The sequence below is a fragment of the Acomys minous genome (assembly GCF_964271855.1).
Source record: "Acomys minous genome assembly, chromosome: 8".
Lineage (NCBI taxonomy): Eukaryota > Metazoa > Chordata > Mammalia > Rodentia > Muridae > Acomys > Acomys minous.
Genome location: NC_140489.1, coordinates 99,937,455 through 99,962,670, shown reverse-complemented (window position 1 = coordinate 99,962,670; position 25,216 = coordinate 99,937,455). Strand labels below are relative to the sequence as shown.

The 25,216-nt window shown below is 49.9% G+C and overlaps 1 protein-coding gene across 2 annotated transcripts in view; it reads right to left on the bottom strand.

Annotated features, from left to right (window-relative positions):
• Positions 1 to 7,703: 7,703 nt before the first annotated feature.
• KLHL29 (kelch like family member 29) overlaps positions 7,704 to 25,216 on the bottom strand; it is a 294,574-nt gene continuing 277,061 nt past the window's right edge. For both annotated transcript variants that reach the window (XM_084791398.1, XM_084791397.1), the window contains 8 exons: positions 23,085 to 23,287; positions 21,680 to 21,939; positions 19,459 to 19,657; positions 19,143 to 19,325; positions 18,758 to 18,938; positions 12,421 to 12,614; positions 11,978 to 12,122; positions 7,704 to 9,917 (listed from right to left, as the gene is read on the bottom strand). In XM_084791398.1, coding sequence (XP_084647524.1) covers positions 9,734 to 9,917; positions 11,978 to 12,122; positions 12,421 to 12,614; positions 18,758 to 18,938; positions 19,143 to 19,325; positions 19,459 to 19,657; positions 21,680 to 21,939; positions 23,085 to 23,287 — 1,549 coding nt within the window. In that variant the 3' untranslated portion in view covers positions 7,704 to 9,733. The remainder of the gene's footprint in view (positions 9,918 to 11,977; positions 12,123 to 12,420; positions 12,615 to 18,757; positions 18,939 to 19,142; positions 19,326 to 19,458; positions 19,658 to 21,679; positions 21,940 to 23,084; positions 23,288 to 25,216) is intronic.

Genomic DNA, 25,216 nt, shown 5'->3' with positions numbered 1-25,216 from the left:
GATCTGGGATTTACAGTTGAAGTAATTAAGCATATGTTTGAATATTACTATATTGTTTTATTATGCTTTCTATTTGTCTCCTTTTTTATTCTGCTTGATTCTTTTGGGTTATTTAAATCGCTTTACTATTATATTTTAATTTCTTGAGTTTCTGGCTGTGTCTGGACAATCTGTGGGTTTTTTTTTATTGTTTTCACAACCTACCTAAAATTAACATTTTCCCACCTTATACAAAATATAAAACTCTTCAATCCATATGCAATAGTTGCCATATGAATTGTATTTACATACGTTGAAAACTCCATCAGACAATGTTTCTCTTTCAAGTGTCACAGATACTTTTAGGAACTTGAGAGTAAAATTAATTTGTTATGTTTAAACAGACATTTGTTTTTCTTTCAGTACTGTAGTCCCACGTTTCCTTATTTCTTCTAAAGAATTTCCTTTAGGACCAGTGAGATAGAACATCAGGTAAAGCCACTTGTCACTGCGCCTGATGACCTGAGTTTGATCCCTGGATCCCATATTGTGTGTGTGTGCATGTGCATGTGGGTGTGCGCGCGCATATGAATATACGAACAAGCAAGCACACACACGGAAAAAATGAATAAATAAGTAGAATTTCAAGACTTTCTTCAGGATTTCTTGAAGCAAGTCTAGTAAGGGCAAATTCTTAGCTTCCCTTCACCAGAGAGTCTGTTTCTGAAGGAAACCCTCATTAGGTGGAGATTTGGGGTTGACAGTTGTGTTCTTTCAGCATTTTCAAATGTTCAGGGCCTTACAGACCCCATGGCTTCTGATAAGAAATACGCCGTGTTAATGAAACTCAGAAGCCGAAACAGAACTTTGTTTAGAGTCTTGGGAACTTCAGTTTGAGAACTACAGCTTCAGATAGGTCTGAGTGAGTACCCCCTGCCCCTGCCCCCGGAAGCTGGGGTGCTCAGGCGTGGAAGACAAAGGCCCTTTTGCAGGGTGTTTGAAGAAGCAAAGTGATGGGCACAGCAGATGCCCAGCCTTTGGACGTTGTTACCAGATACGCCTAGGGTGTTCTAACTGAGCATTGTGCAGCAGCGTTACAAAAGAAATCTCATCACGATGTAAACTTACAGTTTTGTCCTGGGCTTCTGTCCATGAGCCATGGGTCAGATACACCTGTCAGTCTGGGTGTCACTAGATGTATTCCTAACTTTTATCCTCGTTGTAACCAAACAACTGAGGAAAAGTGAGAAAAGTTGTGTGTGTGTGTGTGTGTGTGTGTGTGTGTGTGTGTGTGTGTTTATCTTAGCTCACAATCTAAAGGCCTACAGTCCACCATGGTGAGAAAGTCGAGTGTTGGGAGTGGCTCAGTCTTTGGTGCTGCCAACAAAATGGAGAAAAGAAAATGTCAGTACTCTGCCGGCCTCTCTCCTTTCCCCGTTTTAGTTCAGTATGGAACTCTAGCTCATGGAATACCACACACATTCAGAACGGGCCTCAGCTAAACCTCTCTACAAATGCCGTCAACGTCAGAAATAAATGGCCAGTGATGTGCTCCATTAATATCATAGGTCTTTCTTAGTGCAGTCAAGCTGACTGCTAAGACTCTACTAGGGAAAAGAAGCACCTGTGATGGTTACTATGGGATGCCGATGGGTTCTGCAGTCTGCTCTAATTTTAACCACTGAGCCACATCTTGAGCCACTGTTTATTTTAATAAAGATTTTTTTCTTTCTATTCTTCAGTCTTGATGATTTTTATTCTTTTTTAAAAAAAATCATTTCAGCGCCAGGCGTGGTAGCTCATGCCTTTAATCCCAGCACCCAAGAGGCAAGAGACAGGTAGATCACTGTGAATTCAAGGCCAGCCTGGTCTACAAAGTGAGTCCAGAATAGCCAAGGCTAACACAGAGAGACCCTGTCTCAAAAAAACAAAACAAAACCAAACCAACAACAACAACAACAACAACAAAAAATCATTGCAGTTTCCCGGCTGGTGTTTATCTGTGATTACCTTTTCTCCTGAGAGTTGCTTGATGTAGTCCTAGCATTAAATGTCAAGTGAGCTTGGACTGTGTGCTGTGCATCTTGAATATCATCTGAGAAGTGCTGGGCTAGGCCAGGATCCTGTGGAGAAGGCTGACCACTTCTGTTTTGTTTTTAGCATTCAACCTGGCTACGTGCAGACCAGAAGCCCAAGCTGCTTTCTGTGCCTGTGTTTCTTTCCATCATCAAAGCCACGTTTTAATAGCTTGGAAGTACTTTTATGTTCTGTCCCTTCGGTAAGCTGAAATGGCTTCCTGCACGTCGCCTTATGTGGTCGAGGGACACTGAAGACACGATGAACACTAGACAGAGAGGTTATTGGGGGTTGTTGTAGGGGTCAGATGTAATCACAGGAGGGGCTTACTACACGGACACAGGAAAGTTATGTGGAGGCCTTCTCTTAGCTCCCAGACCCCAATTCAGACTAGCAATGACCAGAGCCATAAGGCAGTAAATGTATTATCATAAGCTGCAGGGTTGCTGCGAACTTTGAAGAGCAGCCACGTGTATACCCGGAAGGACCTGGGGGTGGTCAGCCTCAGAGTTTAGATCTAGAGCTGTGCTCCTTGGGTCCTGGCCAGCTCTTGACATGTACAGATCAGCATCGCAGGCACTTCTGGAGAGAGCGCTCAGCTTCTCTATGGCCACTGCTGCTGTAAGGACGCGAAGTTGTTCCTGGAACTCACCTGGCTTTGGGTCTGCGTAATCTAGTGAGAATTTCTCTTCTGGGGTTCTGGCTGTCACAAAGGCTGAGCTTAGAGATACAGAATGCTGCCTCTCTTCCTCACTGCTGGGGTTACAGGCCTTCCTAGTCACGCCAGGGTGGTTTTTTTTTTGTTTGTTTTTGTTTTTTTGTTTTTTTGTTTTTTTTTGTTTTTTTTTTTTTTTTATGTGCCTGAGATTCAATTCAGATCTCCGGGCCTCTGCCCCTGCCCCTTCCCTCCCTCCCTCAGCCTGACAAGCTAAGCTTGGCTGTATAGAGCATGGTGTGGTGGGAAACACACCGGGTAGACGTGCAGGTTCAGCATAGCCACAGAGGAAAAGAGGAAAGAATGAGGCATATCATCAAGGGGAAAATGCTTTCTGCAGCCCTGCAGCTCTCTTACCCAAAAGAAGCCGCAGGGGAGGCTGGGGCTTATATTGTTAGGGCTGTGCTTTGTCTCCTGGCTCTGGAAGAAGGACTTGGGTGTGACAAGGCTAAGGTTAACGCTCAAGGAGAGGGATGCAGTTCTGAGAGGCCAACTCAAGGTGTGGCTGCTGAAGTGGGAGACCCGAAGGCTATGGGGAATACAGTGGCTGGGGGTGTGGCCGTGCTTATTTAGCGTGCATGGAACCCTGGGTTAGCACACGCCTGTGATCCCAGGACTAGGAGGTTAAACCAGAAGGACCGGAAGTTCAAAAATCACCCTCACTGTATAATAAGTTAGAGGCCAGAACGGGATACACTGGACCTTGTCTCAACAACAAAATGCCAGCACGTTAAGAGGGGCCACACACGTATGGCTGCCCTGGGAAGAGCCTGTGTCAAAGTGTGGTGCTTGTGATTTCATAGGAACAATGGATTCAGAGAAGACCGAAAGCAATGCCCAGTGACACGCTGTTTAATATATTCGACCTAAATTACAAAATGCCCTGAGCTCCTAATTTCTCAAGCAGTGGTAAATCGGTAGCCATTGCTCTGAAATTGTTATGGTTGGAGTCCAAAAGCTACAGGGAAAAACACAGCCCCAAGAAACTTCGGGCTCCATTAAAACACACGAGCACCCTGCGTCGTGTTTCACTGGCCACTGTCCTTTCCCAACATACTCACTGTGGCAAAAAAGTAAATTAAATTTTAGTATTTCTAAACACTGTGTAAAGTTACTTTGTTTATAGCTTAAGTATTACATATTAGTAAATGCAAGAGCTTGACGTGGTAGCAGGGGCTGGTAATCTCAGCACTTGGGTGGTGGTGGCAGGGCAATCAGAAATTAAAGACCAGCTTTGGCTACATAGTAGTTTGGATGGCAGCCTGGGATGTATAGAGACCTGCCTTAAAAAGGGGGTGGGGGGGGTGGGGCCGGGTGGTGATGGTGCACGCCTTTAATTCCAGCACTCAGAGGCAGAGGCAGGAGGATCATTGTGAGTTCAAGGCCAGCCTGGTCTACAAAGTGAGTCCAGGACAGCTAAGGCTACACAGAGAAACCCTGTCTCATAAAACAAAAAACAAAAAAAACAAAAAAGAAAAAAAAAAAAAGAAAGAGAAAGAGAAGAAAAGAAAAAGAATATATAGCATTATACATAGTGTGTCACTGGAATAAAGGTTATTTGGTGTAAAGAGTCTCAAATTCTTCCATGCATTTAAAAGGGAGCATCAGATCATTTTGTCTGGTAGCTTTGTAGTTTACCATACATCACTAAGGGTGTCAAATGATTATATTTAAAAGGAAACAATTGCCTATCACACAGTTAAATATCCATTCCAGATCATTGGTCACTGAACTGATTTCCACATTGATTGAACTTAGTTGTTATCAGAAACAAAACAAAACCAGACCCCCCCCCAAAAAAAAAAAAGTATTAGAAAATTTCAACCCCAGTCTCCAGGTTTTATGGCTAGAGTTGGCTGTAATTTTGTCAGCTAACACAAATGTTCATGGCAAGTTTGAAATAAAACATCTTTATGTTTTAACGTGGTATTTTAATGACATGCTAGAATTACTGTGAACACTTTTGAACTTAAACACAGGTGACTGAAGGGAAGGAGACTGGGCCTTGGCATGGGAATGGAGAGCTAGCAAGGGCTGTCTGGGCAGCCATGTGCTCAGCAAGGGGTCCGGAGTCCCCGGCAGGGCACAGGCTGACCTGCTGCAGTCGCAGAGCCTGGTGGGCTTACCTGAGGAGCCTCTGCAGGACTGTGTCAGGATTCAGTTCCCATTCCATTCTTTTCCTACAGCCTCCTTTGTGCTGATTACTTCCTTCACCTCATTAAGTATGGAGATGCTGCCCTGGGCTGCCGAGGCAGCTGTCGTGCCGTATATGAGCATGTTACTGTGACCTACAGACCTTCACACCCTGCTCTACTGGTGCAGGCCTACAACTGTGGCTACTCAGGAGGTTGAGACAGGAGGGTTTTAAGTTCAAGGCCAGTCTGGGGACTTAATAAAACCTGTTTCAAAACAAAATGTGAGAGAGAGAGAGAGAGAGAGAGAGAGAGAGAGAGAGAGAGAGAGAGAGGAGAGAGATGGGGCGGGGAAGGAGGAGGAGAGGGGAAAGGAGAGAGAAATGAACTAGGGATGCAGCTCTTGAGTGCTTGTCTAGCATGTGTAAAGCTTGTTTAGTCTCCAGTCTTGGAGGAAGAGGAAGAAAATGAGGAGTAGTAGTAGTAAGAATAAGAGGAGGAGGAGGAGGAGGAGAAAGTAAAGACCTTTACAGAGTCTTGGTAATGTACGTGTGGCAATCTGTTTTCTTCTTCTTAGTTTCTCAGATAACTTTATTTTTAATTCTTTCTGATTTCTTTACTGCTTATGGTGGTCTACACACACACACACACACACACGCGTGTGCACGCGCGCACACACACATGCACACACAGACAGAATTCCTTAGACTGAAACTCAGGGAAGCATTACTTTCTTTCTCTCATTAAAACAAAAGCACATGCGCAGGGACCGGGGACATAGTTCAGGGGCATCACATGCAACCCTGGGTGTGATCTCCTAGTGCTGCAGGAAAAGAAAACAGAAAGAAAAAAAGCCCATATGCATAGCACATCTACCTTTTTTATTATAGAAGTAATTATATAATTATATAAATTCTTAAAAAGAGAAAATAATATAATGCTGGAATTCCATGAGCACAACGATAGGACTGCACACTTGGTCATTTTGTACGGGTGTAAGAGTTTCTGAGGTAGCTCGGGGAGGAAGGAGGACCCTGGTCTCGGAGCTGTTAGAGCTAAGATCTCTAGGCCGTCTGTGGAAGGAGGTTCCTCTATGTACATTTACACAGGTGCATACATAGCTTCCATAAGAGCTGCATAGCTTGAGCTACAATCTTGTACAAATACGAAATTTCTTTGTTTTTTTTTTTTTCTCTGTCTTTTTGTGCCTGAATTGTGAGGCTCCAGGGCTCTGTGCGCTCAGTGTGGTGGCCAGCACGTTGTTAGTGTCAATAAACAAATACCAGTCATGCTCACGCGCCCTGGTAGAATAGCTGGCATTATCTGCCCAGAGTCCATGTCATTTCTTTATGGCTGCTCCTCCATTGCACAGGTTCAGGCCGTCTGCTGCCTTGCTGACCCTCTGCAGAACCCTCAGCACTAGGTCAGGACCCCACGCTCCCGCTCTGCACAGCTCCCCCTCTGCACAGCTCCCCCTTTAGGTTTGGCGAGTGTTCAACTTTTTTGCTTTTGGATTCTGATTGCCAACACCTTTTTTTTTTTTTTTTTGGCTTTACATCTAACACCTATTTCTACTTAACTAACATCTTCCAATTGCATTATCTAGTCCCTTTAATGAAGATACTGTTTATCACACAGGCAATAATAGATATTTTTCTTGATTTGGCCACTTCTTTTGAAGTTCTTTTTTTTTTTTTTTTTTAAGAAGTTCACACACAATGTGAACTATCTTCTCATCATCTTTGTTAGCTCAAGCGGCTGTGCCTTGACAGCTCTCTTGGTGGGTCTCCTAATCTGGTGTACTCATCTGTCTTCTTATGGTAAAATGGAATTTGTTTAACACCCGCAGTTAGATATAAAACACAGAGACGCTTCATGGGCCACAAAACATGTTCCTTCATTTAAGTAAACGAAGCAGATGAGAATGGTGTTAACACACTGCTTTTTTATCACAGGTTATTTATTGTTTTGGCTCCTCATGAGTGGCATCTTCTCCATCCTTCCTTGCAGGACTGATGTTCCTCCGGAAATACTTACTGGACAGGTCTACGGCCCTCTCCTCTCAAGGTTTCAACCTAGTTCTCAGGAGAGCCCTTCCTCTCACCTCCTCCTCTTATTCAGGTTTTGCTTTCAAAGCAACACTAGGTCTTGGTAAGACTTAGGGCTTAAGTGCATGGAGGCTTCATGTGGATGACTGTGCTGGAAAAATCTACCTTCTTTTCCTAAACTTCCTGATAGGGGCATTTCACATTCCAGGCTAAGTCACTTTGCCTAGGTGTCCTGGGCACAGCAACGTGGGTCTGTGTGACAGACTAGAGAACCCTTCAGGCACAACTGAGAAAGTGGAGAGGTTACCCTGCCTGGATCTTAGCATGAAAATCACACTTGACTTTCTTCCTGGAGGAAGTGTCTTGTATCTCCCGCTAGGAGAAAATAAAGGGGGGGGGGGCGGGCGGGCGCCAGGGCAGAAGTGAAGGGCTGAAAGCAAGCTGTGGAGCTTTCAGATGCTTGCCTGTGACGGGACAGCACAGGTGCTAGGGGAAGAGCCTGGGTCAATTCCATTCTGCCGCCAAGTCCTTTCAACATTTTGACTTTTAGCTGTCCCTTACTGGAGGCTACTACTGTTCATCTGTCTCTGTCCCCTGGCGAAAGGGTCCTCTCTAGTCATCAAAACCTACATGGACATCTATAAGAGGACACACACTCTTGACGACCAAGAGGAAGAGCAGGCCTGCCCAGGAGTGTAGTGTTCCTGGGGCAAAGACGATGGTACACAAAGACATTGCATTGGCTTCCAAGTCTAGATCTATAAATATATTTATTATAATATAACAACTTAACAATAAACATATACTATATACAATACCATTACAGAGAACCCTGTTGTATATCATTCACAGAAATAGCCAGTTTTGCTCCAGTGTGATAGATGAGGAGAGAAACGGAATTTCAGCGTCATCCGCGGAGTCTGGTTGACCACTAACACCTCCCTTGGAGGCAGACGCACACCAATGCTCACATTCGCCCTGCCCCAGGCAGTTAGAAATTTTTTTTGTGCTCCAGTCCTTGGGTTCACACTTGCACCCTGTTTGACATAAATACTTTAAATGACATACAATGTATGTAGTTTTGTGCTTATTACTTTTTTTTAAAAATAATAAATAATATTAAAAACTGCATAACGAAGCTCGGTATCTTGTCAAGTGGGAGCCACACTTGTTAACGCTAGAAGTTGATGCCCGTCGTCAGGACTGGAATTTTGTGTCATCCAATACTGAATGATGGAAAGCGTGTACTGTCTCTTTCTCTCTGGCAATGGTTCTTACCATGAAGTGATGGCGAGCTGACTTTCCAGGTAGAAAAATGATGTGTATTTGGTACTAACTCCAACTAAACAGCACGGTGGCGACGGCAGCGGAGGCGGCCTTCTTCCTGCCCTGGAATGGAAACTGATGACCGGGTGAGGTTTGAGGGTCTAAGGACTAACGGGAAGGCCTTTCTCTTTTGAGCCTCGTTGGAACCTCTCCTGGCTTTCCTTTTTTCTCTCAGGTTACTACGCAACAAGGCAACAAGAAGAGTGGTCCTGCTTGTGCCCCTCAGGCTGTGGCTGTCATGGCTCATCTAAGAAGGCTGTCCCCATCCTGAGAGCTCTCGTGGCAGGTGCCTTGACTATATAGCTATAAATATCAAAAATAGTCTCCTGTGCTTTGTAGACATCTCTTCTCCCTCCCTCTGTCCTCAGCCTCTGTCCCGGGCCTGGGTCCTCAGCTTTACCTCATGGAGGGAGCTGGACTGGTCTCAGAAGCCAGAATCGTGTTATTCTACAACGGACCCTTCCCTCTGACAATGCCTCTGCAAGGCACGGTCTCTCAGGACTGTCTGGGAGTTAACTTTTTCCAAAAATAAAGTGGGGGCATGGCCCACCTCAGGAGAGATCCTCTATTCTGCACATAGAAAAAAAAATGAGAGCCAGTGCCCCACCTCTGGCACTACCTACAAAGAGCTTTGGGAAGTCCCACAGCGTTGTCCCTCTTCTGACCCCCTCTTCTCAGTACTTAAAAATAGCCTTTTGTGTATCAAGAAAATGCCTTGGATATCTAAATAATTCATACTGGCTAAGAGAAAGCTAGCATATCCACCATGTCCGTTCGCAGCAAAAAACATGGTAGAAAAAAACCCATGAAGGACAGGCAGCTCTTCCCAGCGACCCCCTGTGGTTGCCAGCCCTGGCTCTGCACAAGCAGCTGGCCCTCTTTCCTGTCTGGTGGCAACCAGCCCCCCTCCACTCCTGGGCCTTGGTGCTGCACGGTCCCATCCCTCGTTTTTTTTTCTCTCGGCCACTTGAAAGTGTAGATTGGTTAAAAAAAAAAAAGTAGGGATCAAAGTGATAAGGACACTTTGACCTTATTCCAAAAGAGCCTGATGCCCAGTATTGTCACAGGATAACTGATCTATGGTGGCTCAAGGATCAAGCTTGCTCTGCGAGAAGGAAAAAAACAGCTTCTCTCCTAGTTGAAAAATATGTGAAACTATTGCACCAGGCAGAGCGAGCGCCTCCTGTTCAGAGCAAGCGCCTCAGCTGGCCAAGGGAGCCCTGGCTCCGAGCGTTCCAGGTTCCTGCTGCCCGGAGCGGAGCACTGTGCCCCGCTTCACCCAAAAGACGAGGATGGTTTTCTACATTCAATGTAGAGAATATTCGAAATGTTAGCGCAGTGAGTTTCTTGATTGTGTGTTGTGGGCCTCTCGTTGGTGTTGAAAGATAACCGTGGTGTTGTGGCATTTGCCTCACCAGACTTGTCCCGTAGACTTGTCCCGGGGCTCTCTGCGGATGTCAGCCGCTTTGAATATATTTCTTTATCACGACACAGCCGTGTCTGAACACAGGACAGGGCATGTGGGGTAGGAGGGTCCATGTATTAGTTGTGGGCTCATAGGCTTCCATGTTGCCCAGGGCTGGTCCCTCGCTGCTCACGATGCCTCCGGTTGCATAAATTTTACCATCGAGCACCACAGCACTATGGGAAGGAAAGTGGGGGGGGGGAGGGGGTGGAGTTAGGCCTTGAATTTCCATATTGGTTCTAGAGACAAATCCCAACACTGTGCTGGCTGGGGGCAGGGGAGGGCGGCTGGACCCTCTTGCGCGGGTTGTGTGGGATCTTGCTAACCTGGGCCAATAAACAATAACATTTTCTTACAGGACATCACCCAGGACATCGTGCAATGCTATGCTGAGGAGGAGATAAACTCATTTTCGTTAGCCTCCCCTCCCAGCTCCGTTGAGAGACTGAGGGCAGCTGCAAAGGGGCTGCTTCTTATACAGGTGCCTGGCCAGGTCGGGGCCTTCACGGAGCCCCTTTTCCTGTGTGTATACAGAGCCTTCTGACTGTTCAACCCAAGTTGGAAACATGACTCAAAATGCCAAGAATCAGTCAGGAGCTAACCAAGTGTGATAGGGAGCTTCGCAGCTGCACGGGGCCACAAGAGTCCCACCTTCTTCCTCTGCTCTCCACATATGTGACCTGGGCTGCTTCCACCTCGGACTCGAGGACCGAGCACGCTCTCCAGGGTGACCGTTTTAGCTCTACCTGGATTTCATCCCTGAGTGACACTCGCTGACTGGGGCCTGTTAGTCCAGTCTGCTCTTCCGAAAGTCTAGAGCCCTGCCTTTTCTGCTCTTCTTTAACTTTTTCTTCAGTTAACTTGTTTTATTTGATATGTTTTGCTTGCATGCATGTATGTGCACAGCATGCGTGCCTAGTGCCTGCAGAAGTCCAGGAGGGCATCAGATCCCCTGGAACGGGAATTACAGGGGGTCGTGAGCCACCACGTGGGTGCTGGGAATCGAACCCCCGTCTGCGAGAGCAACAGGTGAGCCTTTCAACTGTTGCTGTAGCCATTTTTCTACCCCAGACTTCTCTTTCGTGCCATCTACTGGCCATTTCCTCTTGGCTGTTTCTTGAAAAAACCAGTCCCATAAGTTTTCTAAGGCTCTGCTCATTTTAGCAAGGCCTTGAACAGAGCATGTCCAGATGCCTAGATTTCTCATCAGACGCCGAGGCTTTCACATGGCTATCTCCTAGTTCCTTACTATTCTGAGCTTTCATGCCCCTTAAAACAAAACAAGAAACCTGTTTCTCTGGGAAGGCGCAGCTTCCACCCACCCCTGGTCCTCAGTCTCTCCTGTAGTCTCAGGTGAAGCCCGGGCCTCTTCATCACTGACTCAGTATTTTAGTTGCCACCGTTAGCAACAGAACAGTCTGAGCACGGGTGGTTGTGGCTCTGAAGAACTGTTTAAAACCTGAGGACTCAGAACCCCACCAGGAGCCTCATGGTTCTCTGATCGGCCAGAGGAGACAGAATTTTCTCAGGTCAGGGAAGCTACTTTTCCAGGTAGTAGCAACATGTTACGAGTGAGGGTTTTGTCTTTTATGGCAAGTATGCAAACACTGGGTACCCAATAAATGCTTCTTGTTATTCATAACTGAAAACCTCAGTCATTGCCTCTGCATAGACGACCTGATGTGGAACTGCAGGTAGAGGGGTATCTGGGACCCCTCTTATTCCTTGTTCTTCTTAGGCCAGAAAAGGGGGGAGGCCAGAAGAGCAAGGACCGTGTGTCTTACTGAGCTGGGATCATGGCGCTAGGAAGCCACCTGCTTTCTATCTCTCTTTCCTAGGTGCTTTCGGTAGTCAGGAAGCCCTTGAGACTCTAAAGCAGATCTGTCCTGTGCTCTTGCCTGGTCCGTCACGGTCAGAGCCTAGATGTCCTTACATGCCTCTGGAAGCACCCTGTGGGGGAAAGCTGGCCTTGCTTCTCACTGTGGGGACGGTGGCTTTGATGTCCTTTCCAGTGTGGGATGAGGTCATATGGAGCCAACGGCTATCATAAGATCCTATCCCAGCTGCTCTGCACTGTACTCCAGCCCTGGCATCCACTGATCCACTGAGGGGTTGAAATTGCTCCTGTTTGGGGGAGGTAGTTAGTCCTTGTGTCAATCATTCTCCTTATTGTGGTGACCCGTGCACCCCTCCCCCGCTTCGCTCCTTCACAACACCAGCTGAGGTACCCCCTCACCTGCAGAACTGCCGAGAATGATTCATGTTTGGCCCCGCCTTGATGTTGCCTTTTTCTGGGTCGTAGATGGTGGTGGCTCTGGCATAAGCTCCTCCCAGGATGAACACAAAGCCATTGAGAGTGACAGCAGGTGCATACTTGTTGTCTGTGAGAAGGGCAAGAGGGAGGTGGTCAAGGCATGTAGGTTTGCATCCCCCCCTCCCTCTTTTCCAGCAGTGTTTGCAATGGCAGTATGTCACCGATTGCCCCCAGGACAGGCTGGAAACAGGAGCAGCCTGAGCCTTCCTGTCTGGCTTGCCCTTTTCCAGGTACTGGCATCCCCGCTGCGCCCTGGGCTTTGGGGCTACCTACTTCCCATACCTAGACCTGGCTCTGCAGAGTCATTGGGCTTAGTCCGAGTCTGTCGGGGATGTGGGACTGTGGGAGAGATAGCAGATTCTTACCTATCATCGGGGATTCGATAAAACTCCACGTGTTGGTCTGTGGCACATAGGACTGAAGGACACCTGCGGCTCGGCCTGCCTCGTTCACCCCACCGAACACGTAGATCTTACCACCGCACACAGTGGCTGCCGCTGAATGCACTGCCTTCGGCAGAGGGGCGACTGCCTCCCACTGGTTGGTGATAGTGTCGTACCTGTGAAGGGGAGAAAGAGACAGTCCTTGAGGGAGGGAGGCCCCAGCCCGGGGCACCAGAACTTGGGGAATCCAGCACCAGTTTTCAGCCTTCAGCATCATTGGCATAGCCAAAGCCCACAGATGGGCACACAGGACTGAGTCACTTCCAGGCGTTGCTCCAGACGCTCTTGAGCTACAGTGGGCCTTTTGCTGCCTGTCCAACCTCTGTGTAGATCCTGCCCTTGCTTACACAGTGAGCATCCTTGTGGCAATCCACTGCGGGAGGCCAGGGTGAACTAAATGATATTTCTGCCTTCAAGCTGCTGCTGGCCCAGTGTGAAGGACAGCGACACCCAACATGCAAAACCCAGTAGTTGTGAAGGCTGGTGTGAGCCAGCATGCACACAGAAGGACACTCAGCTTCCTCTCTCTGGAGCGTGATCTAGGGCTGGGCCTGGATGGGAGGATGAGCTATCGATGCCAGGCAGAGATTGGGCAGGTACAAACGGGGTCTGGAGACTCACTGAAGGGGAAGGGGCAAACGTGGGCCCAGTGGTATTTGAGGGGCATCAAGTAGCACTTCAGAGTGACTGGAGGTCTGGTAGAATAGAGAACCATGTGTGCCAAGCACAGGGCCTCGGGCTTTGCATACAGAACAATGCAGAAGCACTGAAGGCTTAAGCAGGGAAACAACACACACTTGAGGGAGACCACTGTGACTGCCGGGCAGGGAAGGGGCAGTGAGGAGCCTGAGCACAGGGAGACCAGTTAGACTTAGTCACCCACAGGAAGCGTAGTGAGAAGCCGTAAGTGATGGCTTTGGGTCAAAGGATGACGAGTGTGAGGGACTGGGCACAGCAGAGGTGAGGAGAGGTCCATTTGCTGCAAAGATGCTATAACTGAGAGAGACAGGGCTCCATAGGGTGCCTTGGGGTCCTTGTCTTGGAAGGACTGGGGAGCAAGCAAGTGGAGAAGGAGGACCCCAGTTCTAATCTGTCTGTGGGTACATGTTAGGGCTGTGCAACTGTGCAACTAGGGCAACTGGTTACCCAGATCTGAGCTGAGTACTTAGCTTTGGGGGTCACTCACCAGCACGAAGATGTGAGTGAGAGCTAAGGAGTGAGTGCACCAGGGACTGCGGCAGCCCTGAGGCTGAGGGCAAGCTCTGAGGCACGCTGGCTGTGAGGGGTGGGGAAGTGCCCTCTTTGGGGGCCGGGACCCCCCAGGTCATCAGCCAGCAATGGTGCTGGCCCTGAGCTGTGGAAGATGGGGTTAAGGCATGCCGTCTTGAGCAGGTCACAGTGTTCTTGAGGTCAAGGGCGCTATAGATGAAAAGAGAGGCACGGAAGGTACTGTGTGCTCAACGCAGAGAGAGCAAACGCAGACTTCTCCCTGAGGAAGCTGAGCCACGAAGAGGGCAGACACCGGGGTACCTAGATGGGACATGGGATCCTGAGGGAGCTTTTCCATGTTTTCCAGCCACCTCTGTGAGAAAAACATCCTGGTAACATTTGCTGGTTTCTGTGATGTAAACCCTCCCACCTGCCTGAGCTACCAGTGGGACGTGGGGGTGAGGAAGAAGACCCGGTGCAGTGGTTCCTGCAGTCTAGATGCTCTCTCCAAGGCAGCTCCCACAGTCATGTGAAACCTCAGTTAGAGAGCAGGAAAATAAGGTGGCTAGCCCACAAGTGATGCATTGTGAGGGATGGATTATCTGCATTTTAATATGGAAATCTAATTTTTAATAATAATTGGGTTACACAGTTCTCCAAATGTTATCAGTTGCTTCTCCTCAGCCCATGGAGATAAACTCTGGCACAACACTGGCTTTGCTTTAATGGGGGGGTGGTGGTGGTGGTAGTAGTGTTAAACACAATTTTGTATAGATAGGAAGAAGTCCAAAAGAACAAACAAAAGTTAACTAAACAGCCAGGCTCCAAATCTGTGCATTTAGCATCCATAGATGCAATCAGGTGCAGATAGGAAATAGCCGAAAATTTGTATCTATTGAACATGTACCGATTTTCCACTATTTCCAAAGCAATACGGTATAACAGCTCTTTACATAGCACTTGCACTGTACTAGATATTGTAAGTGGTATGTGAAATGACTCGAAGCATCTAGAGTCTACAGCAGGATATGCACAGGTATTTGTATGTGGATACTATGCCGTCTTATATGAGGACTTGAGCGCTTGCAAATGTGGGTCTGGAGGCATCCTGGAACTAGTCCCCTGTGGGTACCAAGGGGACTTTGCAGTATAAACAAGAGAAGATGGTACACAACTGAGTCCCAGCACTCAGATGTTGACCCAGACCACCCTGAGTAGATCCTATGGGGGGGGGAAGTGAGAGAGGAAAAGAGAGAGTTAGAGAAAGAATGAGAGAGAGAGAAAGAATGAGAGGGGGGGGGGAGGAATGCATAAGAGAGGGACAAGTTGGGAAGGAAGGAGGGAGACCTGAAGAGAGAGAGAGAACACACAGCTGTGGACCACCGGGAACCCTGAAATGCCCTGAGTCCTCCCTAGCCACTGGGGATTTGTTATTTGTCCTTGTAGGACATAACAAAGAACTGAAGACTCCTGGGTCCTGTAAGGTTTCTGGTAAATCTAGAAGATGCTAATTAAGGCAAAAGGAGTTGCATGTACGTGGCGAGATGTGGAAGGTTTGTTTGTTTGTTTGTTTGGGAGGGGGTTCATGTATCCTAGGCTAATCTGGTACTTTCTAATTAGCCAAGGATGAGTGTAACCTCTGAGATACCCCAAATTCTGACCTTACAAATGTGGACAACCATGACTACTTTGCATAGTGCTAGGGTGGAAATACAGGGCTACCTTCATTCTAAGCAAATTCTGTACCCCCGGAACATTTGAGTTCTCAATCCATGGCCCCATTTACCCTGGTAAGCAGGAGGTAGGGTGGGCGAAGGTAGTCGCGAGGTGGCGGGGTAGAGACTGTGTACAGACTCTGGGCTTTGAGGAGAGAGGGGAGGAGAGCTGCTTGCTTTTGAGAAGAAATGGCTGATACGGAAGACCCAAGAGTGCCTTACAGCATCCAGGGCTGTGTGGAGGCTTGAGTCTTCAGTGCATAGTAGGACTAGTCTGTAGGATGCTAGGATTTCCCTTAATGGTTGGGGTGGGGGTGGGGGTGGGGGTGGGGGAGGGGAAGCAGAGGGCAGGGCTGGGGCAAACAGAACTGGGGCTAAGTGGCTTGGCCAAGAGGTTACTGTCCTTGAGGTTTGCTATTGGAGGACAGCGTCATCATATCCTGCTTACCAGCATCTCTGTTCAGTGCTCTGCAGAGCTTCCTGCCCCTTGATGCTCCTACCTGACTGTAGCTGCCCAACGCTTACTGTAGACCTACTAGCACACTTCTCTCTGCTCCATATGTGTCTGCACCAAAAAGCAAGACCCTGAATTTGCTCACAGAGACACCAGGGAGTTCAGTTAGCCCATGGCTCCCATGTTCCCCCTGTGAGCCTCCTTTGGACAAGCACCATCATTAGCTCAGAGCTGGGTGCTCTGGGCAGAGGGTCTTTTCTGGTTCTTGAGTGTGTGGGGAGGGGGTGGTCATGTGACATCCACTTCTGGACCTGGATAAGAAGAAGCCAAAGTCTCTTATGGGGCAGTCAGAGCTGACGCTGTTCAGTTGTGGATGGATGCTATGTAGCTAATACACAACAGAGTAAGTGTCTTTTGGGGGCAGTGTCAGAAGTTCAGATATCTGTTTTTTAAGCCAATATGGCAGCGAGCCAAAGCGCTCCCACAGAAAGAGCTGGGAGATGAGAAAGATTATGTGGCTGTTAGTCCTCAGTCTTTCGGCATAATGACACATTCCGCCAAACACAAATTTCCTGAGAGTTTGTTATTCCAGGTGGCTGATTGCCAAGCCATGAGCCCTCCTGTCAGCTCAATCTGTCAGCTTCCTGCTTGAGAAGGATATGCTAATGACATGCAAATGACCCAGCCGAGTGAGGCGTTCCACTATCATTTATGCAGTAACCACAGCTCCTGCAATATATTGCTATAAAATATTAGACCCAGTTATTTATATAATGATATAATACAAGTTTGTCTATGGCGCTGTTGTTTTAATCTATAATTATGTAATCTTGCTCTATTCCTGTAACACAGTAATGTAATATAATTATAATACACCATATATCTCATTCATTATCAATATAATAGCAATTTGTACCATTAGTGCTTCCTGGGGAACAAAGCGCCCTCATGTCTGTCCCCATTACACTGACCTTCCTGTCACCCTGAATTCTCATCACTGATGCCACGTGGCCCAGAGAGTGACTCACCCAAAGGGGCCTGCTCCTTGGGTAGCAGTGGGTGCCTCTTTCCCCACACCCTCCACTCCCTTGCATGGGTTCTACCTGAGGGTCTTTTCACTCTCTGTTCCATCCTAGCAGCACAGATGACAGATCTTCATGGGCTGAGGGAGAGCTCAGGGTCCCTCGGGTCTCTCTGTGATCCCTGGCTGCTCTTCCACTCACTGGGCCTCCTCGGGGGTGGTCTTAGAGCTGACATTTGTTTTCCAGCCAGCTGGAAGGCTGAGCTCTGTAGGGAAGGCCAGTACAGGCAGCCCCCTGGGGCCTCGGTGAACTGCTTCAGGGCCCACGAAAAGCGAAAGGAGGAGAGCTTGCCTCTCCCGCCAGTCGTCAGTGCATTTGATCTTTTCAACAAATCCCTGTATTTATCAACAAGGAGAACTTTGCAAAATGAGTAATCAGCATCTTAGGAGATTAAAAATAGCTGACGGAGGCAAAGCCGGATGACATCCAACTCAGCGGACTCCTACATAGAAAATGTCTCCTTGCTCGTGTGTTTATTATTATTGGGTGACAAATGACTGGAAGCCGACGCTGCTGGGGGAGCTTAGGGGCACATCTGGACATGCGGCGGCAGGTTATGCTGAAGATCCCCCCCCCCCCCCCGCCCAGTGTTAGGGCTGGTCTGGGTCCAAGCACAGTATTAATATGTTCATAATCTCCCAGAGATTTCCCATTATCATCAAATCAATATGACAATTAAATGTTGTTACCGAGCCATCTCTGGCTCCACTTGGGGGAGTTAAATGCCCACAGTGAACACTCAGAACCTGTCTCACTCTGAAACCATGCTTGCTGGAACATTCATCAAGTGTCCAATTAGCTACCCAGGAGGAAAAAAATTCAAACTGAGGGGTAATGTGTGGCTTCACAGGCAAGAAAGGGTGTCACACTGCAGAGTGCTTTCTAATGGTGTGGGCCCACAGGGGAAAGAGTGAAGAGGCGCTCTTCTGATCATAACTGGGGCTGTGACCTAGGGCCAGGTCAGCCTCCTGTCACTCTCCGGGGCACTGGTTTCTCCTGAAGCAAGACTTCCTGCTCTGCTAACTAGTGGTCCTCTCCCAGAGGTAGAGAGCATCTTTCTCTGAGTGACCTGCCCACCCTCTTACAGGAGCAGTCTCCCTGGCTTGGAGGAAAGGGTCTCGGCATTTTCCTCCCGGGGCAGTACCGCCTCTGCCTGACTCTTACCAAATCCTCAATAGCCTGGCTGGGGTTGGGGTGAGAGACAGAGCGGGACCCGAAACAAAGGGCAGGCTACCCTCAGATCTTGAGCTCCTTGGCTTCTAGTTTCTCCCTGGAGAATCCTGGAGGAATGGCTAGACTGTGCCCCTGCATTGCTTGCTTGGCAGGTGGTCTTTCTTCCCTGTATTACTACTAATAGCCTGGCATGTGTGGGGTGGAGGGAGGATGTGTGCTACCCTTACTTGGTTGGACAAAGTGACATAACCTCTGGCATGGCCCATACTTGAGACATGGGTTCTAATTTTTCTCCTGAATTCTAATATGTCTCTAGGCTGATAACTTGCAATCTGCATGTAGTGTGATCCAAGCTCACACATGTCCTCCCACGATTGGACCTTGGGCCACCCTCTTGTGTTACACCTGAGCGGATGTTGGCAAGAACTTCCTCTTTAGTGACTCATGAGCTCACATCTTGTGTTCACTTCTTTTTGTTATGTGTGATGAGCCTGGAATGGACCAGTCTATGGGCCATCGGTATCAGGCAGACATTGGGTGTATATGTTTGTGTGTTGGGGGAGTGATATGTCATTAGCTTTCAGTGACTGCTAAGGATGCCAGCTCAGGGACTGTGGCTGCCTTACCTCTCCACGTGGTCCACGTTGCCTGCCACGCCAAGTCCCCCAAGAGTGTAAATCTTCCCATCATAGACAAGACTATTGTGGCGACAGCGGGGGACAGTCATTCTGGAGACCAGGTTCCAGTTATCCAACAGGGACATGTAGCACCAGACATCAGCCAGCGTCACCCCTGATTCCATACCACCTGCGGAAAGTATGGAGGTACATAGACCAGGCAGGGGCTCAGAAAGGGCTGGAGGACAGAATACCCATCTCCAGTGACAACAGCAAGAGGCTTTATCAGCAAAGCCAGATACCCTGGGGCCTTGGCCTTCCTCGGCCTTATGTGTGGGCAAAAGTCCCTTTGGGAAGCCCATCCCAGTTCCCACCCAGCCCTTGGGAGCCTCACCTGAGAGGTAGATGTTGTCCCCGGCACTCACTACACTGAAAAACTCGCGGTCATAGAAAGGCAGAGAGGCCAAGGGGTACCACTTATTGTTCTGCGGGTTCCAGCAGGTGACAGCTACCAGCGAGCGCTGGGTCATCCCCACCATCTGGCGTCCCCCGACCAAAACGATGACCTCGGCCACACCTGCAGGGATATGGATGGGCAGCGTTGGGACACACCCTGACATGATCAGCATCTGTACCTGGCTCCAATCTGGGGGAGGGGGGGATCGCCATAGTATCTGCAATTTGGGGGATTTGGGCATGTCCCTCGATACCTGCAGAGAGGCGAGGCCGGGTTCGGGGCGTCTGCATCTCCTGCCGGGCATGGGGCAGCATGTGGTAGCGTTTGGCCTCGTTGACCAGGTCCCGACACGCTTCTGATGACTTGATGAGCTCCTCATTGTCCACCACGTTAAGCAGATAGCTGGGGTGGATGAAGGGGAGGCGGACGGCGGCTAGGAGCTCTGCTGCATACTGTGGGACAGAAGATGGGGGATTCTGCTGAGAAGAAGGCACCTCTTAGGAGCTGAGTGGAGGAGGTCTCTTCATCTGGGTGTGTCTCAGAAGTGCAGCCAACCCCAGAGTAGCCTATCCCCCTACCCTTTAAGCCTCTCGTGTCCATCTACGTTGTAGATCCTGGCTGCATATCAGACTGCCAGGCGGCTGAAACTGGGAGAGCAGGAGCCTTCCGTCTTGAAGAGGTGTGAGTGTGACAGGAGCAGGTGGGAGGACCCAGAAGAACTTAGGTGTGTGACACCTACTACCACAGCTCCTTAGTAGTGTCACCCCCGTCTCACCCTGGCTTCTGGACCCTCTTATCCTTCACTCAAGGCTTTTCCTGAGCTCCTGTGAACTTCCCTTGCGACAGGCAAACTGTTCACCACTCCACCCACTTCTGTTTCGTCCGGAGAATGACAGGCGGGAGGATTTGGTAGCCACTATACACCATATGTTAAGCTTGTTGCCAGAGCCGCGCAGGCTGATGGGATCCTGCCTCTGATCTAAAAGTGTTCACAGTTTATTGGGTGATAGCTAGGGCTGTGGAAGGTGCCGAAGTGAGAGGTGTTGCAGGAAAGACAACGTCTGAGGTAAAAGAGTTGGAGACTTCTGTCAGGTGGCGGAGGAGGACATCCGGAGGCACGGGAGAGTGAAAAGAGATGCGGCACTTGGAGAATTACATGGGGCTTATTCTTGGGGGCAAAGGGTCTTTTTGGAGGGGTGTAGCACTTAGCAGATTGGAAGCCATGAGACCAGGGTCTCCAGACAAGCATGGCTGAGCTCGTACCACACTCGGAGATGCAGAGAAGAAATGTGGCAGTTACTGTCATTATCTACACAACTTCCATTCCTTTCTCTGAAAAAAAAAAAATTGCCTCCTGCCAAGCTAATCAGATGAGGAGCCCTGGGAACCCGCTCCTCCTAGACTCTAAGGACTCAAGCAGTGGGATGGAGGTGGGGGCAGGGAGCCATCTTTGTATTCCATCTCTCTCTCATTCTTGTCTCCAATCTTTCCTTCCCTTCCCCTTCCTCATTCCCCCCTCCTCCCTTTTCCTCCTCCCTTCCCTTGAGTCAGAGCCTCCCGCAGCCCAGGCTGAGGCTCCCTATGTAGTCAAGTCTGGTCTTGAACTCCTCACCTTCCTGCTTCTACCTCCCAAGTGCTGGGATTACAGGCATGTGTCACCTGACTTGTCCTTGTCCTTCTTTTTATGCCCAGGGAAATTTGATAGTCCTCCTCACCCAGCACTTGGTGGCTTCAGTGTGTTCTGGGGTCTGACTTTCTAGACTCTGTCCTTGCTGGTTAAGGTCTTACTGCCACCATTGTCCCCATTGCTGGTTGACACTCTGACCACCCCCAAGGGCCTTCTTGCAGCTGCCCTGACTTTTAGACTCCTCACCAAATGACCAATGGCAATTCCTTTCTGCACAGGGTCTCCGCTGGGGCTTTCTGGGTATGAATGGGCCAGTTAGCTCCCTGACCCTCGGGTGGCTATCTGAGGGTACGGCTGTGTTTTTTCTTTCCTTCTGGGTGTCTATCCTGGCTTCTCTGGTAACTCACCTTCTCTCCTGTCACACGCACGCAGTGGCTTCCCACTTCCAGGATGGCTTCTGTTTGCTCTCTATCCGCCTGACAGGCAGAGCATGTGCTCTGTCCTCGTGGGACCCCATATCCCCTGGTACCCACTTTTCTGTGAAGGGCCCAGGTATTTCCCACCCAGGCCCTGTGTCCCCTTGGCAAGCTTGGAGACTCCTTTTAGGTGGAGTGGAAGCCCTTAAGAGTCCTCTAGAGACTGAGTCTCATCCACACTCTCTCTTTCCCATCTCTGCTACTGTGTGTGTGTGTGTGTGTGTGTGTGTGTGTGTGTGTGTGTGTACACTAGACTTCCACACTCTCATTATTCCTGACTCCTATGCAATCCTTGCAGCCCTGCCCCCTTCCCCTTCCTACATCCTTGCAGCGGGTCCCACCCTGTAGGGGACCAGGTGGAGCAGGCCTACCTGTGCACGTGCTGCTGGGTCCCTCTTGATCCATTTGATGACGGTCTCGTAGACCAGCTCCTCAGCCTTGGTGTTGAGGCTGTCATTGGAGACGTAGGCGATAAAGTCATCCTTTGAGATGCTGAGGATTTCCTCCTGGGCGGCCACCTCGGGGAAGATCTGCAGCGCGAAGGCCTTGGCCATGTGGTAGAGCTCGCTGCACTGCATGGCCTCAGCCATGGCCAGCACTCCCAGGCAGTTGCTGGCGGTCAGCTGCTTCTCTGGAGTTAAGAGCGAATGGTCACTGATCTAGGAGTCCTGGAAGAACCGCCTCTTGTTCCCGTCACCATGCCTGGCTCTTCCTCCGAGCCCAACCCGTTTCCTTGTGACCCTGGCTCCAGCCCCCACAGTTGTCATCAGCCTGTGATGACACCTGGGACCCTGGGACTCGGAGACATTCCCTAGGTTTTTCTCTGCCCTGACTCATGTGGACCTCCCAGGGCTTAGTTCTCTCTCTGCAGACCACAGCAGCAAAACCAGAGCTGCGAGGGATGGGGCTTCAGGGTTTGGGCCTGGGCTGTGGGGAGTGGCCACCTTGACATGTATGATGATGTCTTCCATGATGACAAGCATGACCGATGTCACCTTTTTTTAAGTCTTGTGAACAGCAGCCCTCATATATCAATCCACTGTCTCCCGTGGCCCCCAGAATCCTCTAGTCCAGCATCTAGAACCTGGGGTCTGGCTCACTGGTCTTCTGAAATCTGGCTAGTGGCTCTTTCAGGAAAGAACTAGGTATGTGACTCATCCTGCCACTAAGGCTCCTGGACTCTCCTGGGTTGCAACAGGTCCTCATTCGATCTGCTCCCAACCTCTGGCTTTTCTTTCTGTGTGCCACATCCCGGGCTGTGCGGTTTTCTGTGATGCTATCCATGTCCCCTTGCTCCACACCTCCCAGCCCAGCGGAGCAGTACCAAACTGTATAAAGTGGAGCATGCTCTGAGGTGGAGCCCTACGCCAAGATCCATGTCTTGCAAAAGAGCTCTGGGCTTTGAAGGTTTACATGAGATGCCCTGGCGCGTTCACGTATCTGGGTGGGCTGGGAACCAGTAAGTTAAAGGGAAACAGACTGTGTGGTTGATTCACTCATGGCTTAGAGGCCAGGCCAGAGTGGCCAGGTCCCCCGACCCTGACCCATGCATAGGCTGTTTACACATCCCAGTGGCCACTGATTTTGACAAGGCCACAGTGACCCCTTCTGTGCATGACATTCCATCAAACCACCCACATGCTCGGGGGAAATCTAGATATCCTGGCATGATGTGGGGGTGGGGATGGGGGTGGGGGACACAGCTGGCCAGACATTTTTCATGCATATGCACCATTTCCTCCACATGACCATGCAAAGGCTCACCGCCCCACTCACCGAGAAAGGACACGCAGACTTTGCAGAAGGTGTGAAACTGGAACTTGCTGGCAGCCTCAAGCAGAGTCTTGGCATTGGCGGAGTCAATGACCAGCGAACCCGTGTAGACGAACTCCAGCAGCAGCTCCAGCACGTCGGCCTGCAGGTTGGAGAGCACCAGCTCCAGCTTCTCCCGGCTGCCCTGGCTGCCGTCCTGCACCGACCTAAGGCACAGAGACCAGGCTGTCCTCACCTGCCACCCCTGCGGCCGCTGCCGCCGCTTCCTCACAGGGCCATAGCTCCCTGTACACCTCAGTCACGCCCTTTGTCTTAGGACTCAAAGGACACAGCAATGACACACTTGAACCTAATGACCTGACACAGGATCTGAAAGAGAAGAATCTGGCCAGAGGCGCCCCAGAGAACAGAAAACCCTGCTTAGCACTACTCGGCATGTCCATGCAAAAAAGATGCAAATCAGAAAAGCATGAGCTGTAGATGGGGGACAAGGACCAGGACCGGCCACAAAGGGAAACAATACGGTTCAGCTCCCGGCTGGACCTGGTGTCTACACCAAATGGTGCCAGCGTGCGCCCCCCCCCCCCCCCCGGGCAAGGACTCACTACTTCTTCACATTGGCAGACGGCTCCTGATTGGCAGCCATCCTAGCCAACCAGAAGGCTTCCTCTGAGCACATCTTGAAGGCCCAGGGCCTTGGGAAGGCTGCCCAGGAAGTGCCCCCAACCCCAAGCTTTCCAAAAATCATATTGTTTCCTTTGAGGCATGGAAGGGAAGCCCTTCATGACATTGCTTAGAGACGAGATAGACAACAGAATGTTTAGAGCTGGGAAGGGGAAGAAGGGAACAACCAAGGACTTCCGCCACAGACAGCCAGCAGCCATGACCTGGGGCCTGGCCCGGGGCGGGGAGGTGGCCCTCCTGCCACATGGAACACGGGGTCAGAGTGGCCTGCGTGTAGAGTGTGCATCGGGCTTGTGAACTGGGGGTTGAGGGGGGGAGAGCAGGGGAGGGACACAAATATATCAGTATGTTTATATCTGGTGTCTACAGAAATACAAAACCATTGCAAAGGCCCCTAAGGCCTGGCAGCCGCTCCCTACAGCTGGACCTGGAAGGAAACAGATCAGACGAAGCAAGAACACACCGATACAGAAGTGAGGCCGGGAGGGAAAAAAAAAAACCAAAACCAAAACCAAAAACACCCAGAGCATTAAGTGAGGAGGCAGGTTTCTCAGAGGCCATGGACTGGACCACCCCAGCTTGGTTATCCTCACCAGGCCAGCTTCCCTCACTGAGCCTGGCCTGACTGAGGCTGTGGCAGGGCAGTGAGCTCTGTTGCCTACCTACTGACTTCTGCAAAAGCCAGGGGCCGAGACTCTTTAACACTGGTGCCTTGGGTGCCCCTGGGGGCAGGCAGCAGAGGTGTGCCAATGCCTGATAAGACAGTAGCTTGGCTCAAGAGGCCGGGGGCAACTACAGGGTATGTGGCAGGGCACTAACAGGGAGCAAGGGGACCTGGGTACCCTGCTTTGCCACTGACAGGCAGATATCCTGAGCCTCTCAGGCCCTTGGCCTCCTATTCTGCACAAGATAGAAGCAGATGAGACCTAAGGTCCTGCTGCAGCTCTAGCTAGAGAAACCCCTTCCCAGGAGACCCCCCCTCTATACAACAGCGTCTGCATTTCTACCACCTGACTTGGAATGCTTAAGGCCTTCAAAGCCCAGACACAACTCACAGTGTGCAGGCTACACTGGGACTTGAGGCTGAGATGGTACTTAAGGTTTCTTTCTCACAGATGGCTCGTGTGACCAGAGGCCCTAAGGCCTGGTGCTTTCTATGGCCTGACAGCAAGTCCAGGAAGAGAGGAGGCAAAGTTACTGGCCACATAAGAGGGTCTAGGCTAAGGTCCTCTAAGCCCACACATACTCACTCAGTACTCAATGCTACGGTGACTGGTGACTTCACACACACACACACACACACACACACACACACACACACACACACACACACACCCTTTGGCTAACCCAGAAGAACCAGAATGATGGCTATAAGGGACGGGCACTGCTATACTGCTGGCAACTGTTGCTTCTCAAGGCTGAGCCTGGGAGAGGGTTTTGGAGACAGAGCT